The sequence below is a fragment of the Nothoprocta perdicaria genome, unplaced genomic scaffold (genome assembly GCF_003342845.1).
Source record: "Nothoprocta perdicaria isolate Ctin4 unplaced genomic scaffold, notPer1 scaffold_8, whole genome shotgun sequence".
NCBI classification, from domain to species: domain Eukaryota; kingdom Metazoa; phylum Chordata; class Aves; order Tinamiformes; family Tinamidae; genus Nothoprocta; species Nothoprocta perdicaria.
The window spans coordinates 8,896,028-8,913,769 of NW_020456087.1; the positions used below are offsets into that span (position 1 = coordinate 8,896,028).

The following is a 17,742-nucleotide window of genomic DNA, read 5'->3' on the forward strand; positions in this document are numbered from 1 at the left end:
GTCCGGCACTCCAAAATTTGATGTCATTTACAATAATTCAGCTGTGATTTAAACAGGCTCCCAGGCCATACCATTATCTCTCAATAAGTGCCTGATTTAGTAAATGCCATCATACCAGGAAGCCTGCCATTCCAAACAACCACTTCATGTGCTGAAATATTGCAGAGCAGGGAATTGCAGTAGGAGAGACTCCAGGACCTGAAATCACAACATTTCTCACAATGTCTCYCACAAACAGTGTTAATATTCAAGTTAGATGTAGACTATGCCCTTCAGCAAGAAAACAGTGATAAGCAATCAGGCACTCTAAATAAAGTCCCTAAGGCAGCTGATATAAAGAAGAGGAAGAAGGGAATGGGATTAATCTACTTGTTCCTTCATGCAGGATGGGTGGGGAGCTSCCCTAGCTGAAATACTCCAGCTCTAGGATTAATCCCTTTCCCTGTTTCCTCTGCAGACTCAGAAAGAACTTGAAAGCGTTTCTAAAAGTCTCAGGTTTTGACTGTGTCTAGATATGCAATGAAGGAAAGAACAGACCATTCAAATCCTGCCAGTTCCATTGGTATGAAAATCATGTGTTGGGACCCCAAAACTGTAAAACTGTCAGATAAAACAAGGTTAAAAATGTATATTTGGAATCTTTCTCTTTGCTTTTTAGTTTCCAAGCCCATGAGTTTGTCTGGTCTTCAGTTCATGAAATACATTCTCCCTGCAGAGTAGCACTGCAGGGATGGCTGTCAGGGACTAACTGGCCAAGCAGGGAAGGCAGGTCTGTAACAGGGGAAGGCTGATCAATCCAGCTCTGTCATTTTGCAGACACTGTGCTATAGAACCCCTTATGTTAGCCTGGTCCAGGTGACAGACAAAAGGAGAGAGCATGTGAATATTATCTCCATTTTACAGATGTGGAAAAGCCGAAGTGCTGTTCTGACTAAAGACACTGCGAGACTGCAGTAGAGCCRATGACAGACCCTGAGATCCTTGCACCTTCATCAAATAAGTCCATCTGTAGGAGATTGGAAAGTGCACGAATGTATTGAATTCTTCTTGGCATGGCAATTAAAAATGTTGCTTTTTAATTTGAAAATATCCATATCAYAAAAAATGTATATATATCCTGTATTACCAGGCCAGACAAGACTGGAACCATGTGAAGCAAAAGAGAACTATGATAAATCATGTTGATGAAAGTGGAGGTCGTTAAAACTAACGTTRGGTGTCTGACAGAGGGAGGCTGAGCAAGAGGATTTCTCCCTGCTCTGATGGTTAAACAGAGAAGGCAGGATCAGTCTCAGTAGGAGATAAATAGCCAGGTATGAAGAAATACAGGCAGCAGCTAAATTATCAGCAAGTGCATACTGCAACTCCCCTAAAACCYTGGCAGTAAAGGGAGGATTATGGCCAGCCTGTGTATACAGGTTTCTTCTTCACCAACACCAGGACMTAAAGGGAGAGAGGGAAGAGCTGGTATGAACATGAGTCTCTTCCCAGGACAAAGAAGAACAGGGCAGGAGCTTGGATGCACTCCTAGGTACCAAGTCCAGAYGTAGCTTCTTTAATTACCTGAGGGAAGATCTTTGAAGTCCCATAGGATGCCTTGTCTGCAGTTCACTGTGTAGGTCTGATGTCTGGGTAGAAACCAAGCCTGTTCCAGATAGGTTGGAACTTCTTCTTTACCTGCCTTCTTAACTGACTTGCGTTTTAGCAGAAAATTTCTAGAAGACAGTTTTTCTCTTTTTTATCTTCTCATTGACCTAGGAAGCTCCCCATGTGCTCACTGCACCGTAGTCCTATAAGCTGGAACATACTGAAAGGCTAGAGAAGTCTTTCTAGAGCTTGAGTTCAGTCATGAAAAGGTATTACAAGAGTGCAAACTCTGGAAAAGTGTGGTGGAGAAGGAAGAAATCACTAGGCTTGCTAGGTGATAGGCACTGGACTATGGCAACAGCTAGGCCTGACCTCTTTCCTGAATCYGGACTCAGACCCATCAAAACCAAGGGTTTGCTTGAGACCATATGCGAATTTCTTCACTGCTTCATTCCCTCTGGTTGCATTTCTACCCTGCTCTCTTTCCTGATACCCCCCAACAGCAAAGACCACAGGATCCAAAACTAAACACTTCAGTGCAGAAATTAAGTAGGACAGGATGTCCAGCTTGCCTTGGCAGCTTTAAGAGCAGCCGAATATCCCCAGCAGATTGAACTCCAGCAGAAAAGCCCTTGGACAAAGTAGCCGGGATCTAAACAGTGTTTACACCAACGGTCTCAATTTAAGGACTGCCTAAGGTTTACCGTCCCCTGTTGGGGGGACACTGTCAGGCCTGATCATTTTGACAGTGTCCTTTTAATTAATCCTCGGGAACAATGGCCCAGCACCTGAGCAGTCACTCGGCAGCCCACATGGCTACGAGCCCAGAGCTGTGCAGCACTTACAAACGTCCCTAATGAGAGAAAGACGCTGCCATAGCTGGCCCCGCGCTCTGTTTATAGCCGCTGTCTGGCAGCACAGCGCGCTCTCTACCGTTTGGCTTCTGTTTACAGGGGGAGGGAGACGCAGAAAGGAGGTGAGTCAGCCCTTGGCCCCCTGCTCCGGAGCAGCGGTTGTTAATGTAATTATTCCAGAGCAGCCCAAGTGTTGTGAGATCCTGCGGCAAACAAAGCGGAGCCTCATTCCCGCTAAACATGTGGGCAGCCCCTGACACTTGAGCGAAGTCAGATGCTCTCCGATACTCCAGGCAGGGCTGTCACGTTCGGAAAGGCAGCTGAGAGCCGCTGCTTGTGCTGYCCTCCCGCCCAGGCTGCCGCGGCGCCGCAGAGGGACCCGGCTCCTTGAGGGAGGATGAAAACACCAGGACAGTGGGTGCCTAGGACGGGTGATGCCCTGGGAAGGCAGAACATGGACAGGCTTGTGGTGAGGCCTGTGAAAGGCAGAGTGTTGAAATGATGTCATTTAGAGACAGGAATCACTGGGCTGTGACTACAAACAGCTAGTGTGGACAGAGACAATAATAGTGTTGCCTCTGATTTCTATCTCACTGGTGCCTTCACAAACTCTTTCCCTTCAACTGCTGTTTCTGGGAGCTTGAAGTGACCTCCATCAAGCACYGAGCTATACCGTAGGTCCAGACTGCTACACAAACGTGACTGAGTTCCTCAGGTCCCCCCGGTCCCCCAGGGCAGCCTGATTCCAGCAGCAAGGCGGCTCAGCCCGGCCCGCCATGGCGCGCGCGCCCAGGCCGTGGCTCTGACTCCTGCGTCCTGAAAATGGCTTTCGCAGAGCAAAGGYGGCCCAGGCCTCCATCACGAGCCCTGGAGCGTTTGGAGTAACAGCAGGAGCGCCTGGGGAGCGGAAGGTTTTAATCAGCCAGCACTACGAGACCTCAGGGCTGGGAAGTGACAGCCTCTCATGAAGGCTATAAAAGACGAGCAGAGGAAAAATGTCATTTGGCCACAAGAGGAAGAAGAAATTTCAGAGACTGGGGGTGTTGCTGGCCCACAGAAACTCAGCCCCAAACAGGAAAAGAATTCAGAGTCCTGCATTTTTATGCAGAAGAGAGAAATTTACACATGTTTATGCTGGATGGAGAACACCACTGGGCTGGAGGTGGCTTTGGAGCCTCACGTGGGCTGCTGCCAATTCAGCAAGAAGCTTTGGTGGGATCAAGGGCAAGAAATGCCCWGGCTCCGTGCCCAGCAGCCCCTTCCGCAGGGAGGCAGGTGGCTGTAGCGCCTCTGGGCAGCCCGTGCCCTGGGGCCTGCCTTGCCCATGAGCCCAAGGCAGCGCTGCAGACCCTACACCTGGGCAGAGGGCACRTGGAGGCGCCCGCTGGGGACCTGCCAGGCCTCCCACCCAGACCCTCCCTGTGCCCGGCCCATGCAGCTCAGCTCCTAACGGCTACGCTAGGGAGGAGCGTGGGGCTGGGAGAAGGAGTGGAGCCCTTCTCGGGCCCTGATCTGCTCCTAAGGCCCTGCACAGACTCCCTGACTTGCCAAGGCCTTTGCCACAGGAACAGCATGGCCTGGCCCGAGTGGACAGGGGCCATTTGCTCCCCAGCCCTTCTGACCTGGGAGGCTGTGGAGGGCCAGGGCCCTCTCCTCTCCTTCCTGACATCTGGCAGGAGGAGGATTTGCAGGAGGAGCATCCCTCACTGGCAACACTCAGCCCAAGGGCGTGCTGCTCCCTTCCAGCGCTTCCAGGGATATTCCTATATGTAATACACTTAATTATTTTCTCATAAAGCTTCTAATGGCYTTCCTATATAATACATCTAATTAACTCTCCCCTCTTTCTCACCCTGCCAGCCACCCCTTAACTGTCACCCTAGGGAGTCGCACTCTGCAAGCAGATGACAACCCCCTGGGCATTACCAGGAGGAACAGAGCAGTCTCCTGGCATGGCCCCTGCTCACTGACCAGGTTCCTGTTGCCTCCAGATGATCTTCCTCTGGAGATCAGAAATCCATGCGGATTTGCCAGCAAAGGTGACCAGAGGCTAATGGAGAGGACAAATGCAATCTACCCAGTCATATAAAACTCCAGCACGGCCCCTCACTCACTGCATGACAGCATGGCTGTGTCTCATGCAGGCTTTTCTCAGCAACTGTTTCCAGAATCTGGACCAACTGAAGACAGACATCTGAAGCAGGAGAAAGCCCTGCTGCTTGTGTCTGAGGCTCCCTCTGCCCAGCAGTTGAGGGGCTCACTCTGGCTGCCCGTGCCATGGACACAGAGATGTCTTTCCCGGCAGATTGAGCAGCACAGCAGCAAATACTGGAGAGGAGACATCTGGGAGACAAATTCCTCCCTTGTTTAGCAGTTTTGGAGGACTGATGAATTTGGAAACTCACAAACAGCATGGGATTCACAGGTTATGAAAACCAACCAGCAACCAGCCCTGATTTACAACCTGTTTCACTGCATCTTTGGGTCCTAGCTTGTGTGGTTAATGATGTCACCAGAACCCCTTGCATGGGATTATTTCCTTGTAAATCACTCCATGCTGCTCTCATCCCATGAGCACACTGGAGCCAAACTGGGCCTAGGAGGCCCAGTGCAGAGGGCCCAGCGTTTTCAGGAACTGGGGTTCTTCGCATGGAGGACACCATGGGGCCACACACATGGATGCAGAAAAGGATCATACTCTTTGCACTTTCCCAGTCCTGGTAATTCCCCATTTTGAGAAGGCAGAAAAGGACTTGGCCTTCAGGATGCAGCTGCCCCATGCCGGGCAGTTTCAATGCTGCAGGAATTCCCTCCTGCCTCCCGCTGCTGCAAAGCCACCAACATGTTGCCTCATGCTCCAGCCCCACCCATCCAAGCCATTTTGCCAATTTTATTAATTGGCTTTTTCAAATAACATTTAGACCATCTGAAGCCCTGATTTCCCCCTCAGCATAAGTAACGCTTGCCTGTGTAAACAAAACCCTACCCTGCCAATTCCCATCTGATGTGATTTTCACAGACTGGAGTCTTACTCCAAACAGGACAACAAGGTTGTAAGGCTAGAAACTAGTCTTTAAATCTGCTATTGCAATACCCTGCCCCAGCAGGATGCTGCTCGTGACTGAAACTAATAATGACAATAAAATGAATATGCAATTACTCGGTGTGAGGAGAATTTGGGAGCAGATGCAGGGAGCTGACCTGAGGTTAACGCACACATGGCAAGGGCGCAGTGCAGTAGCACGGCGCCATGGAGGCTGTTTTCTCCTGCACCTCTGGGCAAAGCACATCCAACTGCCCCCTCAGGCCAAAGGAGGGCAGATGTGCCGGGCCATCGCAGACCTTGACTGCTTTCCAGGGGTGCATTTTGAGACCTGTGCTGRGTGAGGCCTCCATACTCACGTTTGATGCATCGGTTTGTGCCTGGAGCCGTTGTCCACCCTGAGCAGCACTGTCTCCCGCAGACATTCGGCCTAAGCGCAAAGACAAAACAGCATGATTAGGAAGAGGGGAAGCTGAGGTCTCTCTGCAGCCAGTACCTCTGAGTCACCCATAAAATTATTTCCTGCACTATCTGATGTTTCCTTCCAGATGGACCAGCCGCTGAGATCAAAACCAATTGGACAAGGGCTGAGTTGTTTAAATGCTTGGAAAAGAAACCCCCAAGGAATATGTGAATGCTGTGGTGTGAGCGATTCCATAGGGAGTGTCTCCCTTTTGAGCTGTTGTTGTGCTCTGTTCCTGGCACAGTGCTGAGAGCAACCATTTTCCTCACAAGGGTAATTGGAGACTAATGACCTGCGATCATTAAAGATCTCACAGCACTCTATATTTTGTTCAGAGTGCTGGGATATAAATTGGGCCCAGTTCCAACGCTGGTCATCGCGTTTCGCCTCCGTAAATGCCCCAAGCTGTTCCAGCTGAAGCCAACATTTAGTTCTGCAGCCTGTTGCTGCTCAGAGCCCCAGTCCCACCAGTGCCTGCCCTCTCTTTGCGGGAGCCCACGGTCCACATCCCAGCTACCTGCCTTGGGCACAACGAGCCCATCAAACGGCAGGGCTTTCTCCAGGGCTAGCAACAGTTTTGTGCCTACTCGCATGCACCACGTTATGCAATTCCAGGATGCTTAAATCCTTCCCGTGGTTGTTAAGTGTGGCACTTTGCTGCAAGGACTTTTCGACTGTCTTTTCTCAAAGAACATCATTCCCACCTRTCCTTCATTATGAGTTTTTAGGCTATTTTCTTTAGCAATCACTGGCAACAGAAAGTTGTGCATCCAACAGATGCTCTGCAAAGCTCAAGCAGGCAGCAAATCCTGATTCCTCTGGTGATCCCTCATATTTAACTGGCTGTGACAAGAAGGAATAGGAAGTGACTGGTTGTTTTATGAGACTATTTATCTTCGTATGTCTTGGTAGGTGGGAGAATACAGTCATCAGGAGATATAAAGTTAGAAGTAGTCAGMCTGAAAGCTCTGGAAAGGCTCTGAAAATGAAGCTGGGAGTATGGTTTATTTCTAACATCAGACAGGGCAGTTAGAGCAGCTGACAGAATTTACAGGAATCCCAGAAACATATACATTTATTTTCCGGAACAGTTTTCAGAGTAACACAGCAGGGTCAGAGGATACTTTAGCTCAGCACTGGCATCCCAGTGATTCCTGCATGCGTGTGGCATGCAGTGAAGCCTCCAGAAGTGCTGGAGCTCAAACTGTGGGACTCACATTTTAAGAGTGCCACAGACAGTGGGTAACAGGCATGTCAAGGGAGGGCCTGAAGTTCAGAATTAGGCTGCCTGTATAGATGCAATTACTGGGTATGGGAAGAGGAGGTGGTCTCAGAGGCCCCATAATTTGCAAAGCAGTATCTTACCCTTTGGGATCAACCTAACCTAAGTTAATAAACTTAGGCAGGCTTTACAGGGAGAAACCTTTTGGTGTGGCTTCCTGCAACAACACAAACCAAAGAAATAATTACTGGACAAACTTACTTCTGTTCTGAGTTGGCTAGAGCACCAGTTTTCGTTTTGTTGACGATATACACCTAGGCTACCTCTGGGGCTCTTCTTTAAGGCAACAGTAGAAAGTATCCAAGTAAAGCAAGTCTCATGTCTGCAAACTTCTATTTATTTACTTTATAAGAGCCCACAAGAGGCCCTGAATATTTTAAAGATCAAATCAGTAAAAGATGAGAATGCCTTAGCTAGAGCATCTCTTTAGATAATGAAGGGCTGCTGGAGAACTCCACTGCAAGCATCAGCATGGGCCACTTTGCTTAGACTGTCACAGCTCCCCTTCTTCCATCACACACTTTACAAGCCGTATTCAGCAGATCTGCCACAGAGGAAGCCCTTTCCCATTCTCATTTTACTGACATAACCAGAAGTTGCTCCCTGTAGGCAAAGCAAGTACCTTCTTCAGAGAAGCTGGTTTGGCCTTGAATCRCACTATCAGTTCTTTGTGAAATTAAAATTCAAAGTCTATCTACATCTTCTACATCTCTCACATGCTCTGGAGGGAGCATACTGATAACTGCTCTCAACGCCAACAGCAAGTAGGAGGTTATAGGGAAAGGTGTGAGACTAGACAGAYAGAGCCTGAAACCTAGCAGACAAGATCATTCTTGGAAGGTTTTAAACCCTTGAAGGATTAGACACAAGTGAATCATCAGCAGAGTTAAATCACATCCCAGTAAACAGAATGGGGTTGGAGTAGTTTGAAGGAACAGAGCCAGGCAGAGCACTGTACCTGTCAGAGGTGACAGCACCATAGGCTCATTTCCCAGGAATCTTTACAAAGGAAATGGACCTGAGACATCTTTGCCTTATTGGACCCCAGGRTTATGCCCCTACATTAGTAGACCAAAGATACTCTGAGCTCTCACGTGTTTCATTTTTCTGACCACAGAGAGCTCTGGAACCCACCTGGGCTTTCCAGGAGGTGCTGCCAAATTTTGCCAATGGTGGGAAAGGCCTGAGCAAGCCTCCTGTGCCACAGATGTGCCCCCTTATGCCACAGCAAAGCCTGCCCAGTGGCTTCCTCTGAGCTCTTTCACTCACTAGGCAGGTCCCATCTCCACACGATTCTTGGTCCCTAACATTGCTACCACACTAGCTATCATCATGGCTAGCATGGCTACTAGCACTCAGCCTTGCAGCTGCCCTGCCTTGGCCTCTGAAGGCAAGGGCCAGCAAGCCCAAAGGAGCGGTCACAGCCTATGCAGGCAAAGCTGAAACCCAAAGCACAAGCACAGACAGAGCAAAGGCCAGGGCTGAATCACCGTGTGTGGTGAGTTTGACAACAGAACATCTTCAAGGTCGTTCGAGAGGACAGGCACGTTCATCAGGTGCTTTCTGGCAATTCTCACCCCTAGCAAGGTGAGTTAAGCTAGGCTCCTGCCAGCGGCATCCTCCGTGCCTGTACTCATGGGTGTGATGCTTGCCCCAGGGAGCCCTGTGATCCTCCTACAAGCACCTTTCCACTGCTGGAGGCCACTGCAGAGGATTGGCACTGCTATGGTGAATCCTCCAGGCCTCTGCTTCCACCCACCCACACACACCCTCAGGGCCACCAAGTCTCATGACCTGCCATCACACACAGACACCAAACTAAACCCTGCCCTACAGTGGGGAAGTGAGAGAAGAATGGGACATACCCTTGGATTGCCTCTTGACCATTGAACCCTCCTTTTGGGGGCACAGCAGATGGGGAGCTCACTCTCCCATGAGGAACCAACATCACCCCCCAACATCCCAAGGACTCTCTTGGATCCTCCTTCCCGGCCTCACAGCACTGAGTCTGGAGAGGTGTAGGAAGGAGAGAGCCCAACTGCAGTCTCAGTAGACTGTGGAGAACCCCTAGAAAAAAACACCCAAGAGACAGCTGAACAAAGAGAAGATGCCCAGAGGAGTGAGGGGCCTCATTTTCAGAGAGAGCCAACTGCTAGACAGGAACCAGAAAAATAGAGAGTGAAAGCTGCAGAGGGAAGAACCAAAATCATCTACGTCTCTGTTATCTGAGGAAGGCAAACACCACAGGAGATGACAAAGCTCTGCCAGGCTGAGTGCTCCACACATGAAATCACCAACAGACAGAAAAAAATACTGAAAGAGGAAACAATTTTGTAACCTTGGGAGTCTCCTCATGATTCCCGTGGCACAGACAAGACTGAGTCATTCATCTTCCAAACCCCAGGGACACAAGCCAGTGTCATAATCACGTAGTTATGGATGGAAAAGGGTCAAGTTATGTCCACTYGGTGTGTGGACAGCAGACCCACATTTGTTCTGCCTGTGTTTTAAGCCAGAAGGACACGATACCGCATCCTGTCTGAAAGCCACAAACCTGTTAGCCCAGTGCCAAGCTAATASATGCTGCCTTTGAGCTGAGCTCCCACCCACTCACCATGTGTTGAGTAGACTGAGCATGAGACAGACAGAAACACTTTGCCAAGGATTACACTGCAAGGCCGTGACACAGGTCACAGCTCGCAAGTCTCACACAGCTCACTGGCGCACTGTTGGGTGGGATGAAGCTCAAAGAGCTAATGCCAGTGTGAAGAGCCCTTCAGTCCTTTGCAAAACAGGGTTTCTTCTCAAGTGGGGCCTTCTCTGTCTTGGTCATTCTCCAGTTGACTCCAGATATCAGTTGCAAACCTGATAGGGACACTAGCACTAGGGTTATGTTCTCCAAAGGACAGCCCAGCAGGAGTGGATGGGAGCAACTCAGCAGGGCTGCCCTTAAGAGACAGGGATAGAGATAACACTAGGGAAATGTCCTGTCCTCCATAACTTCCCTGATAAGAGTATTTAGGTGGAGAGGGAGACGAGGGAGAACCCCCAGAATTGCAGATGAGTGCTTGGGAAGAGTGACATAGAGAGAACACAGACAGGGCAGAGAAAGAAGGCAAATATTTTGCACTAAGGAATCCCAGAGAGACAGTACCAGTTGGCAGCCAGGTGGACAGGAGCTCACACAGCACAGGAGATCAGATAGGATCAGCAGTGGGACAGAGAGTTTTGGAGGTTTTGCTGGATGAGACCAAGTCCTGGAAGCATAGAGTTCCAATTAAAGCATTTACTTGAGATTTGCATGGCTGAAATATTGTGCAGTTTTCACTGTCTTAGGAAGATTTCGAAATGGATCCGTAGTCGCTTAAGAAGCACAGCATGTTTGCAGCACGGAGGAACAGTGCCCAAGAGAGAGCTGGAAAGCCCGTGTCCCCAGCTGTGCTCGGCCTGTTGTGCACSTCATAGAATCATAGAATCATAGAATGCCGAAGGTTGGAAGGGACCTCAGAGGTCATCGAGTCCAACCCCCCTGCTCACGCAGGGTCACCTAGAGCACGTGGCACAGGGCTGCATCCAAGCGGGTTTTAAAGATCTCCAAAGAAGGAGACTCCACAACCTCYCTGGGCAGCCTGTTCCAGTGCTTTGTCACCCTCACAGTGAAGAAATGCTTCCTTAAGTTCCTGTGGAACTTCCGATGCTTCAGTTTGAAGCCATTTCCTCTAGTCCTATCCCTGCTCACCACTGAAAAGAGGCCGCCCCCCTCCTCCTCACTGCCTCCCTTGAGGTATTTATACACGCTGATCAGGTCCCCCCTCAGCCTCCTCTWCTCCAGGCTGAACAGACCCAGCTCTCTCAGCCTTTGCTCATAGGGCAGATGTTCCAGGCCCCTGATCATCCTGGTAGCCCTGCGCTGGACTCTYTCCAGCAGCTCCACATCCCTCTTGTACTGGGGAGCCCAGAACTGGACGCAGTACTCCAGATGTGGCCTCACCAGGGCTGAGTAGAGGGGGATGATCACTTCCCTCGACCTGCTGGAGACGCTTTTCTTAATGCACCCCAGGATCCCGTTGGCCTTCTTGGCCACCAGGGCACACTGCTGCCTCATGGTCAACTTGTCGTCCACCATGATACCCAGGTCCCTCTCTGCGGGGCTGCTCTCCAGCAGGTCCACCCCTAATCTGTACTGGTGTCCAGGGTTATTCCTCCCCAAGTGCAGGACCCTGCACTTGCCCCTGTTGAACCTCATGAGGTTTCTCGCCGCCCAGTCCTCCAGTCTGTCCAGGTCCCTCTGGATGGCAGCACAGCCCTCAGGGCTATCAGCTACTCCACCCAGTTTGGTATCGTCGGCAAACTTGCTGAGGGAGCACTCCAGCCCTTCATCCAGGTCGTTAATGAATAAGTTGAACAGGACCGGACCGAGAACTGACCCCTGGGGGACGTCCTGTCACCAGCACCTCCAGCAATCACACAGCTCAGACGGGAGCCACCTCTGCTGGCTCTGTCAGCCTGGGGCCTCTCCAGAACTGCTTTGATGCAGAATAAAGTGTCTGGCTCCCTTCAAGCCTGGTGACACTGTCCCTGGGGGGAACTGGGGTTGCTGCAGGGGCCTGGAGGCTGCCCCGTAYGTGTGGAGCTGTCCCTGATCACCCATCATTGTACGAGGGATGGGGCCACCCCAGATGGGGACGTGCTAGGTTCTGTGGTGTGCTAGGGCCCTGGTGTACCTAAGGGTAGCATAAATCAAGACCAAATCCACAACCTCTGATGGGGTACCCTAATCCCACTGATGCCTAAATGAGCCTTGGACAAATCATCCCTCCTATCTTATGGAATATGTCAACTAGCACCTATRTATTTACCCTCTGACGGGCCACCTCTGCTAGGAAATAAAAGTCACTGGGGACATTCCAGGTGCTAGGATTGGGTTGTCTCTAGCACTGCCCATTTTGCACCTTCCAAACGTTCCCAGCACAACTCAAAACAGAGCAGAGGACAGATTGCTCCCAGTGGCCAATTTCCTTTTTTTGGAGTGGCAGGGGAAGGAAGGGGAAAGGGGGAAACRGAGAGCTGGTAACTCAGACCACTGAATATCCAGAGTAATACAAAATGTCCTAGTGCATGTTTTACTAGTGGAGATATGGGGTTTGCATTTCCAACAATACGCAGTGCGAGGGATTAGATAACAAACCACATATCAGCTCCCGCCTGAAGTCTGAGGTACTCCCTACTCTAAACACTGCAAAAAAAAAACAGTAAGAAAATGCAAATCAAGCTTGTCCCTGGCTCAGCAGATAACATGCACCTAGAACAGGTAGCTTRGAGCACAGGAGGTGTGAGTATTTGTCAGTGGCCTGGTTTTGTGCTGCGACAGATATCTCTTGGAAACCCCTTTACACAGCATGAGGCCTCCTCTACACCAGGAAATACCATTCACGGCCCGAACTGAATGCACAAACATGACCTGCAGTCTGGGCAAGGGAGCTGCAACCCCTTGGGATCTGCACTGCTGCAGCAACCAGAGGCCAGCAGGTTCAGGTCCCCACCATGCAGGGGAGTGGACAAACATCGAGCAGGATAAAAGCCTGCAAGATTTTGAAGTGTTATCTGAGKCCAGAGGCAAGCAACTATAACAAACACTAGGGGGAAAGAAAACAACAAAAGAGTAGTAAGAGCAGAAATTCACATAGTTTAAGCATATGCACAGCCTCAGGGGTGATCGCTTACTGAAACATKCAGTAGAACCATTCTTTCACTATTTATTTAACAGCAATCTGTGCATCATCTTTCAACTTTATGCWGTAGGTTGTGCTGCCAGATACACTGACTCCATTCAGGTCATTTACAGTATCCTACACTGAAGGCCAGGGGACCATTAGATCATCAGGTCTGCCTTTATACTGCAGGACAGTGAACTTCATCCAACTGCATATGAAACTTTTGCAGTCAGACTCAAGGAAGAACATTAGCAAAAGCTGCTGGCATCCATGAGGCACTGAAAATACTCTGCCAAGATCACATCAGCATTAACTGCCTCAGCTCCTGAGCAGACCTGCAAACACACTGCAGAGAGAGCCTAAGCAAAGTAGAACTGTGGATAACCACAGATGGTATCTGCAGCAGGGATTAAACAAGAATTGGGGAGAAAAATGACAAAAAGAAAATGAGAGGAGAGAATTCAGGGTTCCCAGCTAAATACTCAAAGACTGCTGAAATCTCTGGGTAGCTTCAAACTGTCTCCATGCCACCAAAATTGATCTTGCAAGTAGCAGGAGTGGGGACTTGCACASATGTTTTCTCCCCAGTTACCCACCTTCCTCTGAGATGGATCATATAAGATAACGTGTATGCTATCAGAGGATTTATTTTCACAGAACAATACTTCTAAAGGGAGAGATGGATTGTCTAAGATATAATTATGCAGGTGAAAATATAGTAATTAAGGTATCTGGCAGAGGAGAGTATAGAAAGACTGCAGGGACTCAGGAAAGCCTCCCAGCTGGAAGTACTCCAGGTTACCTAGGCTAACTAATTTGGCATTTGGTAAACTCCCAAGCTCCCAGAGCTTCTCCACGCTGATCTTCCTGTCCCAAGGGATCTGATATGCACAATCTGCCTCCCGGCTGGTGCAGTGGGGCTGGACAAGGGGGTGACAGTGCACAAGGAGACCCTTGTGAACTGTCCCCTTGTATTGACAATCCCCTTGTACTGACRGGAGACATGGGCAGCAGGTTGGCTTATCTACCTGCACACTGGCTTATCCTCCACCAAGGCCTTCCACCCTCACAGTTGTGGGGCAGATCAACAAGCATGGTCACACCACGAAGGACACAGAGGCAGAGGGAGATGCTTATGGCATCACAGCGGGCTTCCCAGCAAGACTAGCCAGCCCAAATTAGGGACACCTCAGTCACAGGAGTACAGTCATACCCAGCGTGGTCAGGGCCTCTTCACAAGCTCAGGAACTCGCAACCCATAACTCAGGAGGAGAATCTTTCCATCAAGCAGGAGYTGCATCAATGAATCTGCCTATAATTGAAACACAAGACTGCACCCATGGGGCTGGAAAGTCATCTGTTGTGTGGCAGCAGGCAGAAATGGCTTATCTGCAGGAGTCAGGGAATGGAGGTGTCCAGAGACCAGTTAGGAGGGGTCAGGGGAAACAGAACTAACAAAACACAGCAAAGCAGAAGGAGATGCCTTAGGGTGCATTGCTTTCCTTGCTCAGAAAAACACTGTGTCAGAATACAGTAATTCTCTACAGTTCTTGTTGTGTTGTCAAAAGTCACCTTACAGTGAACCAATGGGAGCAAATACTAAAATCCAGCTCTTCCAAGACTTTCAGTTGGATACACTCATGGAAGGGTGTGAGGAGGTCCCCCTGCAACAGAGTCAGATATGAGCAAAGAGGCAGACACATCAGACCAGTCCTCGAGCAAGAAACTCAATCTTGAGTATGCCCTTGTAAAACAAAGTGGAAGATAATTATCCAGAAAGGATATCGTACTAACAAATAGGGTTTTTTTTACCCACAGAATACAGTCTCACAGTAAGTGAGGCTTTTAGAGGTACAAGCAGAGAACTGTGACWTGGGAATCAGGAAAGATCAACCTGTCTGTTCATTTTAGTGAAATAGCACTGGGGCTTAGTAGAGTCTGCAAAGCTACCTGAAAGAGGGAAAATTAAGTTGTCGTACTAGAAATTAGCAGGAGTGTAGTGTAAACAGCAGAGCAGAAAATATCCTACCTGGCAAAAAAAAAAAAAAAAAAAAAAAGAAACATCATGAAATGAAACTTTCTGGAGGCCCCAAGTTTCCTGAATGGAAATATGTCCAATGCAGCAAGGGATATAAGATGGATGAGGTGGAATCACGGGAGTTGTACAGAATGACTTGGAGACCAGCAGCACTAGGTTTCCGTGAGGAGTAACGCCATGTGGTTACTCACTGACTGTTATTTTAGCTACACTTTCCCATAAACTCCAAAGACAGTCAGTCACAGGGAAGTTGAAAAAGTGCTGATTTGGACTCCAGAAGAAACGGAAAGCTATCGATGACAAGCCATTATATGCACGTTCCAGAGTTCACGTTCTTAAGGACCACAGTAAGCACATTATTCCCAGCCCTCATCTTCCAGAGCAAACAGGACGTAGGGAGAACAGTGCAGATTACCAGGGAAGTACAGCAGGAAGACTCAGTATTTTCATTTCTGTAAGCTGGGCAGCAGTGGCAGCCTCACACACTCCCCAAAGCGAAATTTAGCTAATAACTGGTCCTAAGAGCAGAAAGGCGGGACCAACCGTCCTCATTTAGGCCCTGATTAAAGGATGAGGGTTATTTTCAAAGAGGTTCAAAATTCTTCTGAACGCAGCCCGAGCCTTGGAGCCACCCACCCGCTCCTGGTGACAGAGGGACCAGCTGTTGTCACTGGAGGCAGCTGCAGCCTGCAAACCTGGTGGAGATTATTCGGGGTGGTCAGTACAAAAGAAACAAGCTGCATTTCAGGTGACTCGCGTCCAGTCAAGTGCCACATGGTCCTGAAGCAACACTGACCACGTGAGAGATGGAGTGAAGCCTTCTGAGCCTGCCTTTAGTGCCTGAACCCGAGTGAGCAGGATTGCAGCTTCCCAGGGAATTATTTCCACACTCTCCCTTCCAGCTACTGGACAAAACAAGGCTGATGGAAGAGGGAAGCCAGGAACCGCTCAGGACTCCCTGCCATTGTATATCCATTAATGATAAATACTTGGTATATCAAACATAATGAGAAGAAGAGTAAGGCGGTGTTTACTGCTTCTATATGGTTKTTGTAGAAAATAACATGGAATGGAGTAAGGAAAATTTCTGTCTTTATATTTTGTAGGGAGGTAGAGGCAGGAGAGAGAAATTCTAGGAACTAAACCACCTTTCATATTGCAGTGAAGTTCCCTGTCCCACGTCAGCAGAGAACCTGTCTTAGGGTCTGTCCTGTGGCTGTGTGAGAGGGCAGCGAGCCGACGGGTGCAACCCCCTGGGGCAGGGGGTTGTTTGGGGCTTCCAAACAGCCTGCACGGGAGCTTCGGCAGCTCCTCCCAGCCTGCGGGAAGCTCCTTGCAGGTGGAGGGAGCAGGAGGGGAGCTGCAGAGGAGGGAGCCCGGGATGAAGGGCACGTCAGCGCCACAGCAGCCRGCCCGTTCCGCGGCGGAGCAGCTGGCCTTGCCATATGATCTCCACCTCCACAGGGCTGCGGCCAGGGACTGGCGCTGGAAGCGGCTCTGCCAGGCAAGTTGTAGGAAGCCTCCCCCGTGTGAGCCAGCTGAAGCCATGGGAAGCTGCTGCGCTCTGCGCTTACAGGGGGCCCGTTATGGGAGGAAGGAGCCAGGAGACCAGGTACTTGCAGCAAAATCCCCGCAGCCCGGCTGTGTCCTGCAGAGCCCAGCGAGCCCCCACAGCCTCTCCTGCCACCCCCGTGTGCAGCTTCCCTCTGGCAACCCCCATCCCGCACACTTTCAGGGATGGCCGTAGGCAGAGCGAGGCGCAGAGCGAGGCACCGCCGAGCTGCCCAAGCCCTCCTGTGGCAGCACAAGGGCATCAAACCCAGCACGCTCGTAAACAGCACACGCCAGCGAAGGGCTGCGCACAGACACAGCGTGTGCCCCGCGCCGAGGCTCTCGCACACACACGGAGCACTGCCCGCGCCTCCCGCACGTGTGGCACACACGCACAGCACAGGAGTGAGGAACGGAGCTGCCTCCTGCTCTGCTCTGGAGCCTTGGCTCTGTGCCAGCGCCAGCCAAGGGTCAGCAGAGCCCAATCCCCACGTGGGTCCGTCCTGGTAACTACCCCCCAGATTCAGAGATGGGCATCCCAGGGACACGTGGGCTCTGTGTGCTACCTCCTCGCACAGCACTGATGGAGATGGGAGCCAATGGCTCTGTTGTCAGGGAAAAGAGAGAGGTGCTGGGAGCTAGCACAGGTACCAGGTGGGATCTGGCATCTCCACTGTGGAGCTCCCTGAGGGCAGCACCACCAGGAATCACATCACACATCTAGTCCTAAAGGAAAGTCCCTCTAGCCACAAAACTTACCCTATCATCCTCCCTCTGCCATTCGGCTCCTTTGCCCGGGGCACGATTCGAGCCTTGAGCCCGTTCCTGGACTGCTGGCGGGATGGCTCCGCTCTCTGCCTCTGGCCAGAACTGGGGCTGAGGCCCCGGCTGGGGGAGCCCCTGGCATCGCCTTGGCCTCCAGCACCCTGTGGGACGGACGCTCCGTGCTCGGGACGCTGCCTCCGGCTGTGCCCTCCACTCAGGCTCCCCGTCCCGGCTGCAGGGTYGTGCTCCGGGTGACGGGCTGCACGGAGGGGCCCCGACTCCGCAGGCAGCGTCTGCACCTGGAAGAGGCTGTACAAAGTGCCCGCCGCTCCCAYGGGAGCACCCTGGCTCCGGAGCCTGGCACGCGGTGCCTCCCTGCTCCCAGATTCAGCTCGGTGAGAGGCGCTCGGTTCAAATCTCGCAGCAAAGTCTCGCTGCGAATCAC

General features: G+C 50.8%; 1 protein-coding gene across 1 annotated transcript in view; it reads right to left on the reverse strand.

The window, feature by feature from the left end:
- The window catches only part of LTBP2 (latent transforming growth factor beta binding protein 2), a 79,830-nt gene extending 62,502 nt beyond the window's left edge, over positions 1 to 17,328 (reverse strand). Inside the window, exons 1-2 of the mRNA XM_026051795.1 lie at positions 17,292 to 17,328; positions 5,844 to 5,914 (exon numbers count right to left, since the gene is read on the reverse strand). Coding sequence (XP_025907580.1) covers positions 5,844 to 5,914; positions 17,292 to 17,299 — 79 coding nt within the window. The 5' untranslated portion in view covers positions 17,300 to 17,328. The remainder of the gene's footprint in view (positions 1 to 5,843; positions 5,915 to 17,291) is intronic.
- Between the last annotated feature and the right edge of the window lie 414 nt (positions 17,329 to 17,742).